This window comes from Protomyctophum parallelum (genome assembly GCF_964188405.1).
Source record: "Protomyctophum parallelum genome assembly, chromosome: 4".
In the NCBI taxonomy this organism is placed as follows: Eukaryota; Metazoa; Chordata; class Actinopteri; order Myctophiformes; family Myctophidae; genus Protomyctophum; species Protomyctophum parallelum.
Genome location: NC_139700.1, coordinates 34,617,090 through 34,635,808, shown reverse-complemented (window position 1 = coordinate 34,635,808; position 18,719 = coordinate 34,617,090). Strand labels below are relative to the sequence as shown.

At 42.4% G+C, this 18,719-nt stretch overlaps 2 protein-coding genes across 2 annotated transcripts in view; both read left to right on the top strand.

The window, feature by feature from the left end:
- The window catches only part of sv2bb (synaptic vesicle glycoprotein 2Bb), a 32,114-nt gene extending 26,723 nt beyond the window's left edge, over window positions 1-5,391 (top strand). Inside the window, exons 11-14 of the mRNA XM_083762462.1 lie at window positions 1,066-1,199; window positions 3,466-3,666; window positions 4,141-4,300; window positions 4,921-5,391. Of these exons, the coding sequence (XP_083618588.1) occupies window positions 1,066-1,199; window positions 3,466-3,666; window positions 4,141-4,300; window positions 4,921-5,104 (679 nt within the window). The 3' untranslated portion in view covers window positions 5,105-5,391. The remainder of the gene's footprint in view (window positions 1-1,065; window positions 1,200-3,465; window positions 3,667-4,140; window positions 4,301-4,920) is intronic.
- A 5,477-nt stretch (window positions 5,392-10,868) lies between these two features.
- LOC310857175 (uncharacterized protein) lies at window positions 10,869-18,642 on the top strand (the record flags this gene model as incomplete). The annotated part of the gene is made up of 6 exons (XM_083762786.1): window positions 10,869-10,901; window positions 13,542-13,778; window positions 14,274-14,499; window positions 15,495-15,925; window positions 16,195-17,311; window positions 17,983-18,642. The coding sequence occupies 6 exons, from the start codon at window positions 10,869-10,871 to the stop codon at window positions 18,129-18,131; spliced, it is 2,193 nt and encodes a 730-aa protein (XP_083618912.1). The 3' UTR covers window positions 18,132-18,642.
- Between the last annotated feature and the right edge of the window lie 77 nt (window positions 18,643-18,719).

The following is an 18,719-nucleotide window of genomic DNA, read 5'->3' as shown; positions in this document are numbered from 1 at the left end:
TGGTAAACCCGTGAGTGGGTTTAAGAATGCTTCCCCTTCTGAATACAACTGTCAGTACATACAGCCTATACAGTATACAACACTGTATACTACTGAAACTTCTATGCCAAATACACAGATTCAAAATGGATGTAATGGGCCTTCCTGTAGCAGAATGTAACCTTTCCAACAAATCTTCTGGCCAACCACAGAGTGTTTAACAAGATGGGATCCCCTAGTTAGACCAGGCTAATGTGGCCAGGCAAAGGAGCTGCTAATGGACGACTTCACTTTATTTCAACCCATTTTCATAATTGGTCCTCACTAATGTGCCAGCACCATTTGTCTACTTGGTCTGTGTCTCAGAGCAAGGCTGTAGACAATCCTGTTCCAAAAAAAACCCTGACTTGCAACAATGTCACTGGTAGGCGAGTTTCTGGAGTGTCCACAGCCAATCAATTAAGCTTTATTTATAGAGCACAATTCAGACAACAAGTGTATAGTTCAAAGTGCTTCACAGAAAGAAAAAAGAAAAGAACAAGTAAAACAGTAAAAGTCATGCAACAATCTAAGGCCAATGCTAAAAAGGTGTGTTTTAAGATTATGTTTAAAAGTAGGAAGTAGGGGGAAAAAAAGACATGAGCATTAGGACCAATTATATCAGAATGGGTTGAAAATTGGTGAAGTCGCCCTTTAAGTGTCTCAGGGACACTGGGCAGACATGGGGCAGGCTGGCTGTCAAATGGGTCACGGGGACCTTCTGATTTGCAGATGGCCTCCCTCTACCCACTCAACCTCAATGCTGTATGCAGACAAAATAAACGATCCTGTCCATGACACAGCACAGCACATTTTACAATTACCCAAGGAGGTTGTCATGATGCATCCGGAAGAGCCACAGTACACCTCGTGTCCATTTTGGTGCTGTGATTGTCAAAGCCATAGAAGCGCGGTCTCCATGTTATCTTTGTGTGTTGGTTTGTGTGTGTGTGTGTGTGTGTGTGTGTGTGTGTGTGTGTGTGTGTGTGTGTGTGTGTGTGTGTGTGTGTGTGTGTGTGTGTGTGTGCGCCATCCCCACCCCTGTAGGTTCATCAAGCTAGAGATGAGGTCAGTGAAGTTTGAGGACTCACTGTTTGAAGATTGTTATTTTGAGGATATCAGGTCAACAGATACAGTATTTGTGAACTGTACCATCCGGTCCACTGAGTTCTACAACACAGGTAGGTGTCATGTACATGCAGTAAGTTCTACTTCAACCTCTTTGGCTAGCAAAAACAGCTGATCTACATGTACAAGCATGCAATGTGTCACATTATGACACTGCAAGCTTGTAGATCTGTACTTGTAGATCAAGTATTTAAGCGGTTAGATCTAGCACACTGTAAAATCCTGAGCGTTAGTTAATTCAGAGTGAAAAATCAACCCATACAGGTCAGTGGATACGGATAGGTTAAGCAGGTGGATAGGGCTAAAATGTGTTGTTTGAGAACAGACCAAATACCCAATCTGTTGTCTCCTACCTACAACATTACTGAGAGCAAGGGGTTAGAAGCCAGGCATCAAACAATCACTATTAGATTAGCTCAGAGGACAGAATTAAGAGTCATTTCATTTTTCCATTTATTAAACCATCCAAAAAAACAAATTAAAAAAAGCCCCATCTGGACATAAATCAGCATCGCAATTATCAAGTCCTGTTCAATATGATTGAAACATGATGGAAATTTGTCACACTGTCATTGACTACATTATGGGTGCGTTCGGAAATGCACACCGGGAGCGCACTCGCCTATTAGTTTGCATTGCACAGTGCGCTCAGTGCGCTATTTCCGAACGCGCCCCATGTTTCACTGATAAAGCATATTGAAACTGGACTGCATTGCAAAGCCACAATACATGTACTTGGTACACAGTACATTGTCGAGTAGCTCAGATACTGGCTCTAATGTAAACCATATACAGTAGTACTGGACCCTACGTAAGTTACTGTAAGTAATCGTATACAATAGTACTGGTTCTAGTACTATCTAGTATATCTGTAATGATATACAGTAGGCTCTACTGTAGCCATACAGTAGGGAGCTGTGCTTTTCCACTATCTGCACGTGGCTTGCTTTGCATGTGAAAAAACTAAACAGCAATTTTCTGTGGTTTTAGGATTCTCCAAATCCACAACTCGATCTGGCTTTAGATTTTAAGGTCACGATCGAATTTCATTTCATTGTCAATTTAAAATGTTCTAGTTCTAACTCAAGCTGTTGAAAGGTTCCATAGTGGCTCTTCTTTTACATAACTGCAGGTGCCATTCAAGCGCTTGATAGTAATTGAACTTTTGATTTAAATTAAATTAGATTTTCTGTCGTTTCGATTGATGATAGATTTATTTCTCTTCCTTTTTTGTGACACCCCTATGTGGTTATTATTAAGTTGTTGATTACACAAACTTTCTTATGTTGTTGAAATAGGTAAATATTTAAATCCAACACCTCTAAAAACATTTATTTAAAAGAGATTTATTTGGGGACCAAATAAATGTGACTTCCATATGTACTCCAGTGGAAACACAATGCTACACATTGGATAACACTTATTTATATATGAGGGCTTTGAATAAAAGCTGGCAGAAGCATGTGAAAATCCTGTAAGCTATTTACACCTGTAGCTAAATTAATAATATTTAATAAAGAAGTTTAGCAAAGGCTGCAATGTTCAGTGGAGTAGCCATGACAACACAGGCCGATATGTTACTGGGCAGCAGTGGTTCTTAAAGTGGGGTCCAGACTCCCTTAGTTTTGTTGACCAAGACTAAAAGACTAAGATTTTGATATGTAGTCAACTAAGACTAGACTAAGAGTAAACAATTTCAGATGACTAAAATAGTTCTTCAAAAGACTAACTAAATCAAAATTTGCTGTCAAAAGTAACACTGCTTTAAAGACATGCAACTCTGAAAGTGTACAAATGCATTACATGTGGGATAATTTCACGCCCCCATATTTGTGCCCATGGAGTGCACAACTTTGTGCGCCAGTTCAGGTGGCCAAGTCATACACCGTGACGTAAGCGTATGCGGAAGTGCCGTTCACGCCTGTGCTTTCTCGCTGTGATACGTTGAAGACCTCTGCGTCTTCAACCCAGCGTTGTGGGGTCTGCGACTACTGGCCAATCACAGAGCGGCTTCCTACATTGCTCGAACAAGGGAAAGGTACCCAGCATGGACAAAAGACGGTCACCACAGGGATTTCCCACAACTGCATTGAAACAACAACATCACGGACGCACTAGGATTATCTCTCTAAAAAAAAAAACACAGAACCACACGGTCAGTAACACACGATATACACAGAGAAACAACAACAACACGGACGGCATGGCATTAGTTGCGAGCGCGCCACAGGCGCACCAGATTCTACTTTTGTACACTCACAGCACGCTCACAAAAAGTGTGTGAGCATGCCGTTTACTTAATTGCGTCGTTTTCTGCAGATCTATGGAAGGAGAAATTCATCGATTGTAGGATGGAGAATTCGTCCTTCACCCACAACAAACACGGCTGCCACCTGGACACTCTAGAGGACAACGATGTTCTCATTTATTTGGTCAGCTTCCTGGGGAGCCTGGCGGTGTTGCCTGGCAACATCATCTCTGCCCTCTTCATGGAGAAAATCGGCAGGATTAAGATCATAGGTGATTGTTCTTTTAAGTTTTCAGTTTGTTAAAGGTTTCTTTGAGTGGGGGTCTCACACGAACAGTTCACCCGTCTTTATTTTAGACATCAGCACAGGGGAGAGAACACTTTAAATTGGTTGTTGATTGATTCTGCACCAAGTTATGAGTTTCTTTTTTTTGTACTCAAGTTTGTTTGCATGTATTGATGCTTAATTATAATGCCTTTGAGCTTTTCAATGTTTATTTAGAGGTATATAGAGAAATAAAATAAAGCACACATCCACTCACTGAAAACCATGTTCTGAGCTGAGGTCAGAATCCACAAAGAATAAGGTCTGCACACTGGGTTAAACAAATTGGACGTGACGTTTCAAGCCCACCAGCTCTTCACCAGAGATGAGCTTTTTAATATTTATTTAGAGGCAATATGCCTTGTTCATATGATCACTTCCTATGTCTCTCCCTTCGTCTCCCTCTCCTCCTACATGACAGGTGGCTCCATGTTGATCTCAGCAGGCTGTACATTCTTCCTATTCCTGGGTTTCAGTCAGTCAGCTCTCATCGCCCTGCAGTGTCTGTTCTGTGGTGTGAGCGTGGCTGCCTGGAACGGCATACAGGTGGTCACCGTGGAACTGTACCCGTGTTCCAAAAGGTACAGTATACAAGGATTGTGAAATTCCAGTGGTTTCTGAATTTCAGCCATATTTCCACTCATTAGTCAGAGCGGTGGCTTCTTGTCTTTAAGAAGGAATGAAACCCTAGGCTGATCTTTTAGTTTATTTTCCTCTAGGCTAATATTATGTTAAAAACTGCAGAGGGGTCAAAACATGGCACTCTGACCTTACAATTCACTGCGCTCTAAGCAATGCAGCTGAACATAATGCTAATGCAAATGACAAACCATTGCAATGCAATGTATTTTGGCACATGCACTCTGTAGGCAGGATGGTAACCAGAACGGTTACTCACCCCCAGCGGTTCTTGTAGACTTGTTTTACTGAGCTTACGTATAGGAATAGGGTTAGGTATAGTTTTACTGAGGTTAAGATTAGGAACAAGGTTAGTTTTAGGCATAGTTTTACTGAGGTTACATTTAGGAATAGCTGATAGGCGACCGTTCTGTTCCAAATTTCTCCATCAATATAGTAGTATAGTACACTGACCATCAGTAATGACTGCACATCCATCCACAGAAAAGTTCTCCATTCTTGAGCAATGAGCATAAGTTACCTCTCTCATTTTCTTCCTTTGTGAATCTTCTCCCTCTCTCAGGGCAACTGCGTTCGGAGTGCTGAACGCTCTGTGTAAACTGGCGGCCGTGCTGGGCAGCTCCATCTTCGCCAGCTTTGTGGGCGTCACCAAGGCCGTGCCCATCCTGCTGTCGTTCACCGCCTTGGTCTGTGGCGGCCTGGTGGCGCTCAAGCTGCCCGACACCCGAGAGAAGATCCTGCAGTGAGGGTTCAATGGTCAAAGCCAAGGTCATGTTGGGATGAGGGGTGGGGATCAGACATGTGAGAGCTATACAGCAAAAGTAACACCCCAATCTTGCGAAGTGTTTCAAACATTTGAATACTGCTTTAATGATGCCATATAACAGACTTCACCGGCCAGCACTCGACCAGACAGTACAAAATGGGCAGCTTAGCTTGCATTATCGTTTATAGTAGAATTCAGCTGGTTTGTTTTATTTCAAGTATTTGAAACATTTTCGTCACAGGTTTTACACGTGTGTCAAGAGAGAGGGAAGGGTAAAGCAGGGGTCTTCAACAGAATCAACAGGGGGTCCTCAGAGTTACTACAGGGGTCTTCAACAGAATCAACAGGGGGTCCTCAGAGTTACTACAGGGGGGTCCACCAAATCTTTGTGTGAGAAGAACTTTTTTTAATAACCACTTGAATCGTAGCATGCCTATTCTGAGGAGAACATTAGCCGAAAATAGCAGATCTACAAGCTGAGCTTGTAGATCTGCTATTTCAGGCAGAGGGGAAAAAGAGCAGACCAAGTACAGAGTGACTAAGCAATGACTGTTTAAGTGGTTAAATTGTCCAAAATACATTGATGATAGAGCCTTCAAACAAGTCTATGAAGTATGAAGCAATCTATAAAACATATGAAAGGTTTAATCTGCAACACAATTTTATACAATATGTAGTGGGGCTACATCTCTCTCTCAGCTAAGGGGTCCTTAGCCTGAAAAACGTTGAAGACCCCTGACGTATGGTCATAATGGCGGTTGGTTTAGGTGTGTGGACAACATGTAATACATGTCATGTATTACAGGTTGATGAGTAGAATGACGAAAGTAATGATGATTGAAAGAAATCATTAATTTTCTTGTGTGAATCCAGTTTGAAACAAGTTTCCATGTTGTTAATTTTAATTCTGCCAAACTGTATACTGTAAAATGCTTGAATTTGTAGGTTGTGGTTGGTGCATTTTCAATTCTCCCACCACTGTGGCAAGGGAACAAACTTTGTCAGACTTTCTTTTAATTCTGCAAATCTATTTAAATGGAACCGATATAATTCATTTTATCTCGATACCAGACACTTTGAACATCCCCCATCAAATCTATGGCCATAAAATGATGTGACCAAAAATGGTTCAATTGTCTTGTAACCATTATGTGTATACAGTAGCCTATAAATAGCAGATGTCTGCTTCTGGTTGTTTGAAGTTAGTTCTGTTGCGTTTTTAATGATTCACTTGTTGTGGAGACCTGAACAGATAACATTCCCTTGCTAAGTTGCTATGTTTTTATCAACTACGTTGTGACTTGCAAACAATTATGAGATATATATATAGACGACTTTGGTTCTCCGGCTACCGGAGATCCGCCGGTCATCAAATTATTGGCTTTAGACCTGCGGACACATCTGTGTCACCTTATAACCACTTTAACCATTATTTTAAACATTAGCTGTTGAAATGAGTGCCGCGCTATGAGCTTGTGCTATTTTCTTTTTTAAGTCCTGAGAATGTGTGCAATTTAAAGCTTCATGTGGTGTTGATTTTGAATCGATAGAAAATAAGAAATTTTTGGTGAACTAATGAGGCACAGATCTAGTCGGAACATAATATCTGATCATCCACAAACCATGCCTGGGTTATAGCATTAGTAAATAATTATGAAAAGATTGAAAATGGGTTTGTCACAGAGGACAAATACAATACTTACCACAAAGTGTAGAGTAGACAATCAACAGAACAGTCATTTAAATGCATCTGTTCAAGAAATATTAATTCATCTGAATCCCCCTCACAAGGCACTCAAAATAATAGTTACAACAATTTTGTTTTTTTGTTTGCGTAAACTGCGCAAAGAGACCAACATCTTTCCATAAAGGGTAATATCTAGTGATATCATTCACGCACCTGTCTAAATTACAGCAATATGTTGCCATTTAGAATAGATTAGTTTACACTGTCTTATGCTGCACTTGTGGGGTACAATGGGGTAGTTTCATACACCAAGACTTTCTACAATGTTGTAAGATTTTTATCCTCTAATGCCCTCCTGTCAAAATCCCTAAACTCTACATCAAGTTTAGCTCCATCATTTTCTCTCATCTCCCTACTACATTACCTCCGGATCTTCAATGTATCCGTTTCATTTATCTCATCTATTCTTTTCCCTTTCACTTATAAACTTGTAGCTGTAAGTTTTTAAGTTCATCCTCTCAATACAAGAAGTTGACCTGCAGGTCCTGAGAAAGACAAATGCCATAATAGTGCCACCTTGTGGAAGAGACTGACAATCACAGCCGCTGGTTGGCAGTGGTGGTGATTTATTTATTTATTATGATAATCTAAATCTGCAAAGTAAATAGTAAATTGGTACAGAAAATTGAAAGTAAAAAATACCTCAAAACTACAGTACTTGAGTAAATGTACTTAGTTACTTCTCACCACTGCAGGTTGGGTCATCTTAATGCGCTTGTGTATGTATTGTTGCTGTTCACACCACACACACACACACACACACACACACACACACACACACACACACACACACACACACACACACACACACACACACACACACACACACACACACACACACACACACACACACACACACACACACACACACACACACACACACACACACACACACACACACACACACTAGACATCGTGGTACCCGGAAATTATGTGGGAATGCCTGAGTGGCAAAAAAATGCTTTCTGGCCTTGACAGCCCAGGCATTCAAACAGAAAATCCTATCTGATTGTATTAAACATTAAACTCACCAACATTACATTACAGACGGAATGCTTGAACTATCCTTTTTCCATCTGCAAAGTTTGTTTCATAAACATTCACCATAGACATGTTATGAGCTAGTTTCTGTCAAGAAATTCCATGCAGGTGATTTTTCGCAACGTCCTGCTGCCTCCTGCATTGTGATATTTAGAAACAGCTGGTACACAGGGCCCTTGAGTGATTTCCAACGAGCGCTTCCAAACTCAAATGCTGCTCAATGTTTTACCACTCAATCTATATGAGGGGGGCGTGTCCCGGTAGAAAAGTGATGCATGTGCATATACTCTCCATTACATTTAAGTGATTTAACTTGCCCATAAATCGTGCATTTTTTACACCATGCACTGGACGTTTCCACAGTATTCTTTTGAACAAAACTTCACACACGCATTTGTCTGTGATTTTACATTTTAACCCCTCAAAAAGGCTTCACGTTTAGTTTTCCGTTTAAGAAACCTTATTGTATAGATATGAGAAAGTCTATGAGAACAAATATATATATATATATATAAAGTAATAACTTATAAGGTATGGGGAAATGCTCTAGTTGCATTCGAATGCTCTAGTTGCATCACTGATGCGCACATTCCTGTCTGTGTGTTGTTACGACGGTTCGACTGACGTACTGCATGTTTGTGTTATTTTTCTGTTATGGGCTTAATGTTTCAATGTGTCTTTTCGACATGGTGTGTTGTTGACTATTTTTTAAATATCTTGGACCGGTTTCCTTCTAAATCATAGTGCCCTTTGCTAAGCCTGATTTATACCTTTGTCGTACGACACGTTCTATGATGCATTCTTTGCCATGCAACACCAACGTATGACATGGTATAAATTAGGCATGACCCATTTCCCAAATGCATCGACAGCTGGATTCATTCAGGTACCAAAATACATTTGTTTCCAACTCTTTGTGGCATAGATCTGTCCTATGGTTGTTGGTAAGAAAACACATGGAATCTGAGTTAGGCCTATCAGCACTAGACATGCTTCAATGACTAGCCTTGGTAAAGCACTTGATTATTTCTCAATGACCGATATCATTTCACTGTCCCAGAAAGACAATATTTTATATCTGTATCCCGTACTGAACACTGCTGTTACAGTTCAGATGAAGAGTCAGACACCTGACCTCGTTAACCATAATCTTTTTAACCATAATCAGCTGTAGTTTGCTTTGCGTTGGGTAAAATCGGACATTATGATCGAGTTCAATGGTCTACTCTACATGAAACCGGTCTCACTGTAAGAACGAAGAATATATATAAAAAATGTGCTATATTGTAGCCCATTCTGGCTTTCAAGTAACTGCTACCACCACCACTACCATCACCAGTTGGATACAGATTCGTCATGTGTACTACTAAACAGGGACAAGGGCAACTATTTCAGGTCATGGAGACAGAGAACATTTCTTTTTTTATAGAGCCCTACGAATGCCAGATTTGTGTCCGATGCCGATCCCGATAATGTTGAAAAGATAAAAATAAATAAATACATAAACCTTTTATGCCCTATTCAAAAGATTTAAAAAAAATGCTGCCTTCAACTTAACTTGTAGAACGACTATTTTGGCAAAAACAAAATAGGGATGCCAGGAAATCAGGACAAATTGCATAATTTCTGATAATGGTGTAAAAAAAAAGTCAAATAATGGCTGGTGTCCCAAATATTGGTCTCTAGCTTTTCTCATCTTCACTGATTAATGTGTTGCCCATGTCTGTTGTATTTTCTCAGTGTGCAGAGCAAGATATGTTACCACATAATATGCCATGTCATTTCTGTGGCCATTGAAATGAACATTCAGACAGCTGCTCAATAGAATCAAGCTTCTTTAGCAGACTGGATAAAACATGCTAAATGCACTCACTCATAATTTCACAGTTCATCATTAGTCCATTAGCTTCGATGTGGAAGCAATATTTAAATGTAGTGAATCTTTACTTTTATATTGTACCATAAGGCAGTGGTACTCAACCTGTGGGTTGGGATCCCCATGGGGTTCCCCACATAATTTAGCTTGTAGATCTGCTATTTTCACAATTTTTATCTTTGAATGCCCAGCCCCTACATTCCATGTGTGGAAGAGTGGGGGGTCCCCAGTTCAAATAGGATTGAAAATCTGAAATGGTTGAGAACTACTGCCATAAGGGATAACAACCACATTATGTACGTATTGTATTATGTCTTTATAGTAATTATTCATTTGATCCTTACAGTCCTGTTGGTATGCAGGTCCCAGGCTCAGATGACCTCTGAACTGTGTTAAAGTTCAGAGGTTAGTTATTTTCTTATTTATTAATTTTTTCTTTTCTCGTTCAGATGCTCAGAGAGGAAAGCGTGTTTCTCTGCCAGATTTGTCATCCACACCTGCAAGGATTTCAGAGGAGTAAAATCATTTGTATTAATTTCTTTTTGACTTGTACGTATTCACTAAAACTCTCAGAATTGTAGTTGGATTGCCAAAGTGAAGCTGAATATCAAGGTCAAGATCTATTAGTGCAAAGCATGTCCTAAAAGTTTGTTTGTTTGTCGATATCCTGGTACCACACCGCTCCATTTGTATAATAGTGAAATGGCTTATTATGAATACAATGTGTCTTTTTTTCCATTCATGTAACTATTTATTTTTGATTTATATTCTGTGTCTGGCATTAATGTAAAACAAATAAAAAGCCATAATTTGTCCTTAGTTTTTATATTTGTCTGTCGGTTTGTGGAAAAGCTGAAGATTATTATGTACCTGTAGAATGTTTTATTTGATTTATTCTTTCTGTATGTTTCTGTGGCTGTGACAAATTAAACAAATGGACTGAATCCATCATTGCAGTGAGTTTCCTTTGTTTGTTTGCCCATAAAAACATGCCAAACCTGGACAATAAACACTGGTAAAGTAAGTGACCCTTTCCTTTGCAACAAAACACATCCCGTCCCATATTCTGAACTAGGATGCATGATGGAGGAAGAGTTGAAAAAGAGACAATATGTAAGATGACTCAGGGTCTGAACAAATAAGACAACCTCAACTGCTGAGAGCTTGAACACATCTGATTCCTGCAAATTGAAACTACACTACACAGTGGAAAGAGTCCAGCTCACACTGCAGGATCCATCTCTGGACTGGAGTATTGCTAGACAAGGTGACGAGGTCAAACATCCTTTCATTTGTACACTCCTCCCTATACAGGACTGATCCTGTCTGATGACCTGACCAGTGACCAGAGTGAGACTTTGGTATGAATAAATAAGACAGAAATCCTTAACCAACCTCCAGACAACTGCCCACTCTAGCTCTGTTCCATAGCTCTAATGCAACGGCAGCAAGCGCATATTTAGGACTGGACCAGAGCTATGCTGCTGCCCATGCATGCATCACAAAAGAGTCAACACTGTCTGGAAGACAGACAGACAATGTTGCTCTCGTAATATTCTTATTGTGATAGTGTGTTTTAACACTAGACCATGTGGAACAATAGAGGACAATATGGAATGACAATTACATAGCATGGACATAGTACATTCAAGTCAATACAGAGACAGGGGAACAAAGGCTTACGTTTGTCATGGACGCACGGCTGCGAGGAAGAGTGTTGTGTGGAGTACTCAGTGAGAGCAGGTTCTGCATGTTGGGCAGCGTCTAGTGAACAGATCTAATGAACAGATTTAAGGCTTCCGGTGGACGATCTCTTCAAAATAAGAGTACCCTCTAGAGTATTGAAAAAAAGTTTAATTTGCACATTAAAACTACAAATTAAGCATTTAAATGATGCTATATGATGCTATAAGACACACATTATGTTTCTGTGTAAAAACAAGTAATTAAATCATTATAATAATAATAATAAAGTTATCCACACTCTCCACTAAGCGGGAGAGGTGTAAAATTCACAGCAGCAGACCGTCTACTGTGGTCAATGCTGAAAAAAGTACCGTTTCCGGACCCAGAATGGACACTGGACAAAGAGGCCTCCGCGAGGCAACTATCTGGACATACCCACACGTTCGGGACATGTGGCATCAAGGATTGGAAAACTCCAAGTAACGTGTTGTTTTTTTAGCATTCTCTGCTTTTATTCCATCTGAAAAGACTTTGATATTTCCTACTATGTTTCCTCCGCACGTTTACACCTTGTAGCTCTCTCTGTTGAAGCAACGATTCTGTGGACTCCCTCAACATGGAATTTAAAGTTTACACACAGGACAGCACGGCTGTAATTCTACTTAACCCATTTTAGACCTGAGGTCTATTCTTTAAAAAAAGTTTTCAGAAACCCCCCCCCCCCCCCCCCCCCCCCTTGTAGATCTGCTATTTTTCAATAGTTAAGGTATAACAGAATGCTTAAAAAAACAGAATGGGTTAACAATGCTCTTTTTGTTCATGTGATTTATGCCAGACTTTGTATGTAGTTTTAATCATAGTCTTTAGTTTTAGTCATATTTTAGTCACCTGAAATGTTTTAGTTGTCTTAATAATAACATGAGATTTTAGTCGACTAAATCTACAGTTGATTTAGTCGACTAAAATGTATTTTGGCCCTCCGTGATGGCGTTGAAATGTCTGATTTATACTCTGCTGTGTGCCGAGAATAGCAGATCTACAAGCTCACACTTATGTTCGGAGAGTGACACCTGTCCTGCACACAATCAAACGACTTGTCTTTTAGTTCTACTGGATCTCTTACCCACTAGTCCCTCCATAACTTAAGTCTAGTTTGTATTTGTTTATTTATTTGTTATTTTGCAAACTTCTGATTACCCTGACTGACTAACCAGCAGGCTCTTTCTGCTTTGTTCCACCCTGGTTCCGCCTTGTTTATGTTGAATTTGGTGGGTTTATGTTGAACAAGGCGGGACTTGACAAAGGGTGAATTCTACCAACTCTGCCTCCTTTTCTTTCCGTCAGTGCCACCGTTTTGCTTCCAAGCCTTTACAGTATGTCTCACTACCGTCCTATTACATGTTCACTCTCACTCTGGCTGGCACCCTTCTGTCACAAATCACTACAGACACTTTCCTCCATCTGTTCCACCCTGGCTGCACTCTCTTCTTCACCTCTCTTCCACACTGACCTGAGGACCATTCTACGAATGTCTTCTGAAAAACCTATGTTTTTATGTCAGTCAAACATTTTCATGACCAAGGACCCCCAAAAATTAATAATTAGTAATTGGCCGTCGACCCCCATCTGAAAATATGTTGTGTCCCCCCACCGCCCCCCCCCCCCCCCCCCCCCGTTAAAAACGTTTAAAACGTTCGCTCTGAAAGAATATATATTCAAAGATGCACCACATTTTCACATATATTAATATTTTTCAATAGCTAAAGCATGACATAATGCTTAACACCAAAAGGGGTTCCCGCCCCAAATTGTGTTAAGATAGTTGACCACAGGTATTTAACCTCCTTCACCTTCACTACATTCTACTCCTTACGGTACATCCTCACTGTTCCACTGTCCTCTCTCTCTTGTTCACGCACACATATTCTGTCTTACTCCTTCTGACTGTCGTTCCTCTTCTCTCCAGTGCATGCCTCCAGTGTCTCGTATATTCATTATGGTGTGTATAATGGAGTTATACAGTGGCCATATTTCACTGAGGTGTTTTGTTTCCTTTTCCCCATCCAGGCCAACCTCGCGATCAACCCCGCTGCCTTACTGCCCGGCGCCGTGCCTCGTGTCCCCGCCGGGGCCGTCGGCGTGCTTCCGGGCCCGGCCACGGCGGGCTCTTCCTCCGGGGTGTCCAGCTCCAGCTTGACCCCCAGCCCCACGACCCCCGTGAGGACCCCCCAGACGGACGGCAGGGAGGGAGGCACCGGCTTCGAGAGCCCGGTCCAGGTTGCTGCTCTGCAGAGCGCCAACAAGGTGGGTCGGGGAGGAGCTGGCAAGCCTTGGCCCATTTAGACCTGAGAAAAAAATTCTTCTGAATCCTAAAAGTTTTCTGAAAAACCTGTGTCTATGTCAGTGGTGCTCAACCTTTTTCATGCCAAGGACCCCCAGAATTATCTGTATTTGGCCGCGGACTCCCATCTGAAAATATGTTGTTCCAGGGACCCCACCAGAAGCAAAACAAAACGTTTGCTCTGAAAGAATATATATTTAAAGATTTGCACCTCATTTTCCCGATTTATAAATATAATCAGACCTACAAGTTCATAGCGCGCCACCGAGTGGTGCGCTATGAACTTGTAGGTCTGCCATTTTTCAACAGCTAAAGCATAACACCAAAAGGGCTTCCCACCCAAAATGGGTTATACCAGTGATCACCCGGGGGGGGAGGGGGTCCCCAAATTATTACATATTACTTACATATTTTTCTCTCTCTCTCTCTCTCCCCCCCCCCCCCCCCCCCCCTGGCAGAGTCGTGCCAAAGGCTCGGTGCGCCGGAGGCCCCAGTCCAGAGCAGCGAGGCAACAGGCTGTGCAGACGTCTGGGGAGGACGGGCAGGAGGACACCCTGGGCCTGGACGAGGACAGACGCGCCCCCTCTCTGTCCCCCATGGCCTCGTCTCCTCAGGTCCAGCCCACTGTCCGTCCAACTCTAGCTGACTCCGCCTCCAGCACCGCCCTGCCATCTCAACCTCCAGGTGGGCAGGAACCTCTTATCTCCATATTCTAATGCAGTGGTTCCCAAAGTGGGGTCCGGGGACCCCCAGGGGTCCTTGAGGGAGTTCCAGGGGGCCCCCGGCTAAATTATAGTTTGGAACCAAATGGACCATTATGGGCCTGTAACTCTGAAAGTGTACAAAATGTTTGTACGCTCTGAGTTAAATTAACATTGATTTTACAATATAAATTGTGGGTCCCAGAGATAGACATGCCATTAAATGGGGGTCCGTAGACTAATGCATGTCAAACAGGGGGTCCTTGAATTTAAACGGGTTGAGAATCACTGCTAGAGCCGTAAGAATCTTCTCTCATGGGAATTTGAATCCTGAAAAGTAACAGTTTTACAAACATGAGGTTTCCACCCGAGACCACAATAATAATCCCCTGATTGCAATTATTTGAGTCAAACGCAGTTTCATAATCATTGCAGAAATAGATGATCTGCAGTGCACGCTAGATCGGCTATTACAGCAATTTCTTTGAAAGTATACAATTATTAAGTATAATATATATGGCTTGTTTGGACCATAGTACTGTATTTATGTTGATTATTGGTTACCGGTCGTCCATCAGTAGCATATTCTTTGTATATTCTAGTCTGTCCTGTGCAATGCGTTTACAAAGTAAAATCCAAATATTCAAAGACAAAAACCGCTACACATGAATCGTTAATCACCAAGTAAACTCCTCAAAATGTTTGCACCTTTTTGCCAACAGCAGACGCCTGCTGGCAGGCGTCTGCTGCTGGCAGGTTGCTCAAAACGAGAATGATTACCAGAAGTCAATTTTGGGTGATTTTAAATTATTGTGTTACTCATTCCACAATTGCACAATACTTACCTACGTTATACCTCGTTTGTAAATGCGACTAATCGACGATAGGAATGATATAAAATACAATAGTAATTACTATCCAAACTTTTTGTGAGGAGAATAAATCAACTAAAATGCCATGATTGTGCCAACCCAACAGTAGCTGCTCCAGGCAGACCGTCTGTCCTCACGTTGCCAGTGTCCACACACTCTGGACAGAAGCCTTCTTCTACGGGGAGCGACCACAAGGCCACGCCTCCGCCCCAACCGGACGACCTGTTCGCCTCCGACGGTCTGTTTGGCTCCACGCCTGCCACTAACCACGCCAGGCCCGCTTCCCGAACCGCAGCCAAGAAACCTGTGGCGACGCAGCAGTCGAAGACGGAGACGAGTGCGCTTCCGTCCATCTTCGATGACCACGGCAAGGGCGATCTCTTCCGGAAGGTCAAGCCGAGGTCGACGGTGAAGAAGGCCAAGGCCTCGTCGTCCTTCCTGGAGGAAGACGATGACGACATCTTTGGGGCCCCGGCGCTCACGCTCAACAAAGAAGCCAAGAGCAGCGGTGCTCTGACCCAACCAGTCATCTTCCAGGTAGGGCAGTGATTCTCCCCAAAAAAGGACCACGCACCCCCCATAAATAACAGAGTTACCAAACGTAGCTCCTAACCCTACACTTTAACTGTTAATAGGACTAATCCATTTAATCGATTATAACAAATAATCCATTTTAGTTTAAATAGTACTTTTAAATATTATTATTTATTATTTTTGTTATTTTGGTGCTAACCTTTTGACACACATGTTTAAAACAGACTAACCAAGAAGTGTTTTGGATTCTTGTGTGTTTTGTTGTCCCCCAGGATGAAGTTACCTCGGTGCCTAAAGCTCCCAAGAAGCAGAGCGCTCAGTCCCTGGACGACGCCAGCCTGTTCGATACAAAGCAGACCGTTCAAGACGCCAGCCTGTTCGATAAGAAGCAGACCGCTCAGGACGCCAGCCTGTTCGATACGAAGCAGACCGTTCAGGACGCCAGCCTGTTCGATAAGAAGCAGACCGCTCAGGACGCCAGCCTGTTCGATACGAAGCAGACCGTTCAGGATGCCAGCCTGTTCGATAAGAAGCAGACCGCTCAGGATGCCATCCTGTTCGATAAGAAGCAGACCGCTCAGGACGCCAGCCTGTTCGATAAGAAGCAGACCGCTCAGGACGCCAGCCTGTTCGATAAGAAGCAGACCGCTCAGGATGCCAGCCTGTTCGATACGAAGCAGACCGTTCAGGACGCCAGCCTGTTCGATACGAAGCAGACCGCTCAGGATGCCAGCCTGTTCGATAAGAAGCAGACCGCTCAGGATGCCAGCCTGTTCGATAAGAAGCAGACCGCTCAGGACGCCAGCCTGTTCGATAAGAAGCAGACTGCTCAGGATGCCAGCCTGTTCGATAAGAAGCAGACCGCTCAGGATGCCAGCCTGTTCGATAAGAAGCAGACTGACGCCAGCCTGTTCGATAAGAAGCAGACCGCTCAGGATGCCAGCCTGTTCGATAAGAAGCAGACCGCTCAGGATGCCAGCCTGTTCGATAAGAAGCAGACCGCTCAGGATGCCAGCCTGTTCGATAAGAAGCAGACTGACGCCAGCCTGTTCGATAAGAAGCAGACTGACGCCAGCCTGTTCGATAAGAAGCAGACTGACGCCAGCCTGTTCGATAAGAAGCAGACTGACGCCAGCCTGTTCGATAAGAAGCAGACTGACGCCAGCCTGTTCGATAAGAAGCAGACCGCTCAGTCCCTCGACGCCAGCCTGTTCGATAAGAAGCAGACTGACACCAGCCTGTTCGATAAGAAGCAGACCGCTCAGTCCCTCGACGCCAGCCTGTTCGACGACAACGTTGACATCTTTGCTGACCTGACGCCCAGCGCAAAACCAAAAGACAAGTCCAAGAAGAAGATGGAGACCAAGTCGATATTCGACGACGACATGGGTAAGTACAAGTACAAGTGAAGGGTCGCTTTTAAATATTATTTCTCCATATTATGCCTTAGATTTGAATACAAACGTTTCGGCAATCCAGCCATAGTCAGTCAAAGGACACCCTTACCCATTCTGTCTACTCTGCGTCTCAGAGGAAGACTGTGGTCAGAACCCTGATTCTACCAGTGACATTATCTCTCTAGGCAGTTTTGGCCATTTCTATTTATGCATGCTAACCCAGTGGTTCCCAAAGTGGGGTCCGGGGAACCCTAGGGGTCCTTGAGGGAGTTCCAGGTGGTCCCCAGCTAAATGATAGTTAGGAACCAAATGGACCCTTATGGGTCTGTAACTCTGAGAGGACCCTAACGGGTACATTTGGTACACTCTCAAAATTTAAACATCAACAACTTAAATTAACATCGATTCTACAAATGTCTTCTAAATCCGGACAGTTTTCTGAAAAACCCATGTTTCTATGTCAGTGGTTCTCAAAATATTTCGTGTCAAGGACCTCCACGTTTAAAAAAGAATAGCAGACCTACAGCTCGTAGCGCGGCACCGAGCTTGTAGATCTGCTATTTTTCAATAGCTAAAGCATAACAATAATACTTTAAAACACCAAAAGGGGTTCCCTCCCAAAATGGGTTAACAGACTATTTCATGTTCATTTTGTCTCCAAAGATGATATCTTCTCGGTAAAACCCGTGACAAAGGCTCCCAGCAAGTCCAGGAAAACCCCGACATCATCATCGCAGGACACGATTACGGCCGAGGATCCTCCTCCGGCCAACATATTCGACGATCCGCTGAACGCGCTTGGCGGGAACTGAAGCATTCTCCCGTCGGGGGCCCAGACGTGTACAATTATCGTGCATCAAAATGCTATTTTTTTGTCATTTCAAAGACAGAAGGATCTGAAGGACCGAGGATAACACTGTTGATATAATATTTATATGAAATACTGTGGCTTATTCTTGCAAGGAAAAATTAAAAGGAGCAAATGAATGAAAGTGATTTCGATCAGCTTCCAAAAAAAGAAATCATCTCAAGAATAACAGAATATAGAGCAGTTGTTATGTACTGTGTCTTAATTTAATATACATGATAGCACTTTATAAGCATTCTATATGCTTACCCTCGAGGCCTGCAGACAGTATGATATACGGTAAATGATTTGTTTCATTATGCTTTTTGTTAGTCCTTTTTGGCTTTGCCATTCTGAGATTCCATGTCTTTGGTTTTGTGCCATAATATCATGTCGCTATGATTGATCCATAATGTTTAATTACCCAGTTAGGCATTTCAAGAACGTTTTTATTAATGATTCATCCATTTCTTAACTTGGCTGTGATGAAAAGGAAATTTGTTTTTAAGTAAAAAGACAAGAAACATATTTTATCCTATCTGAAACGTGTGGT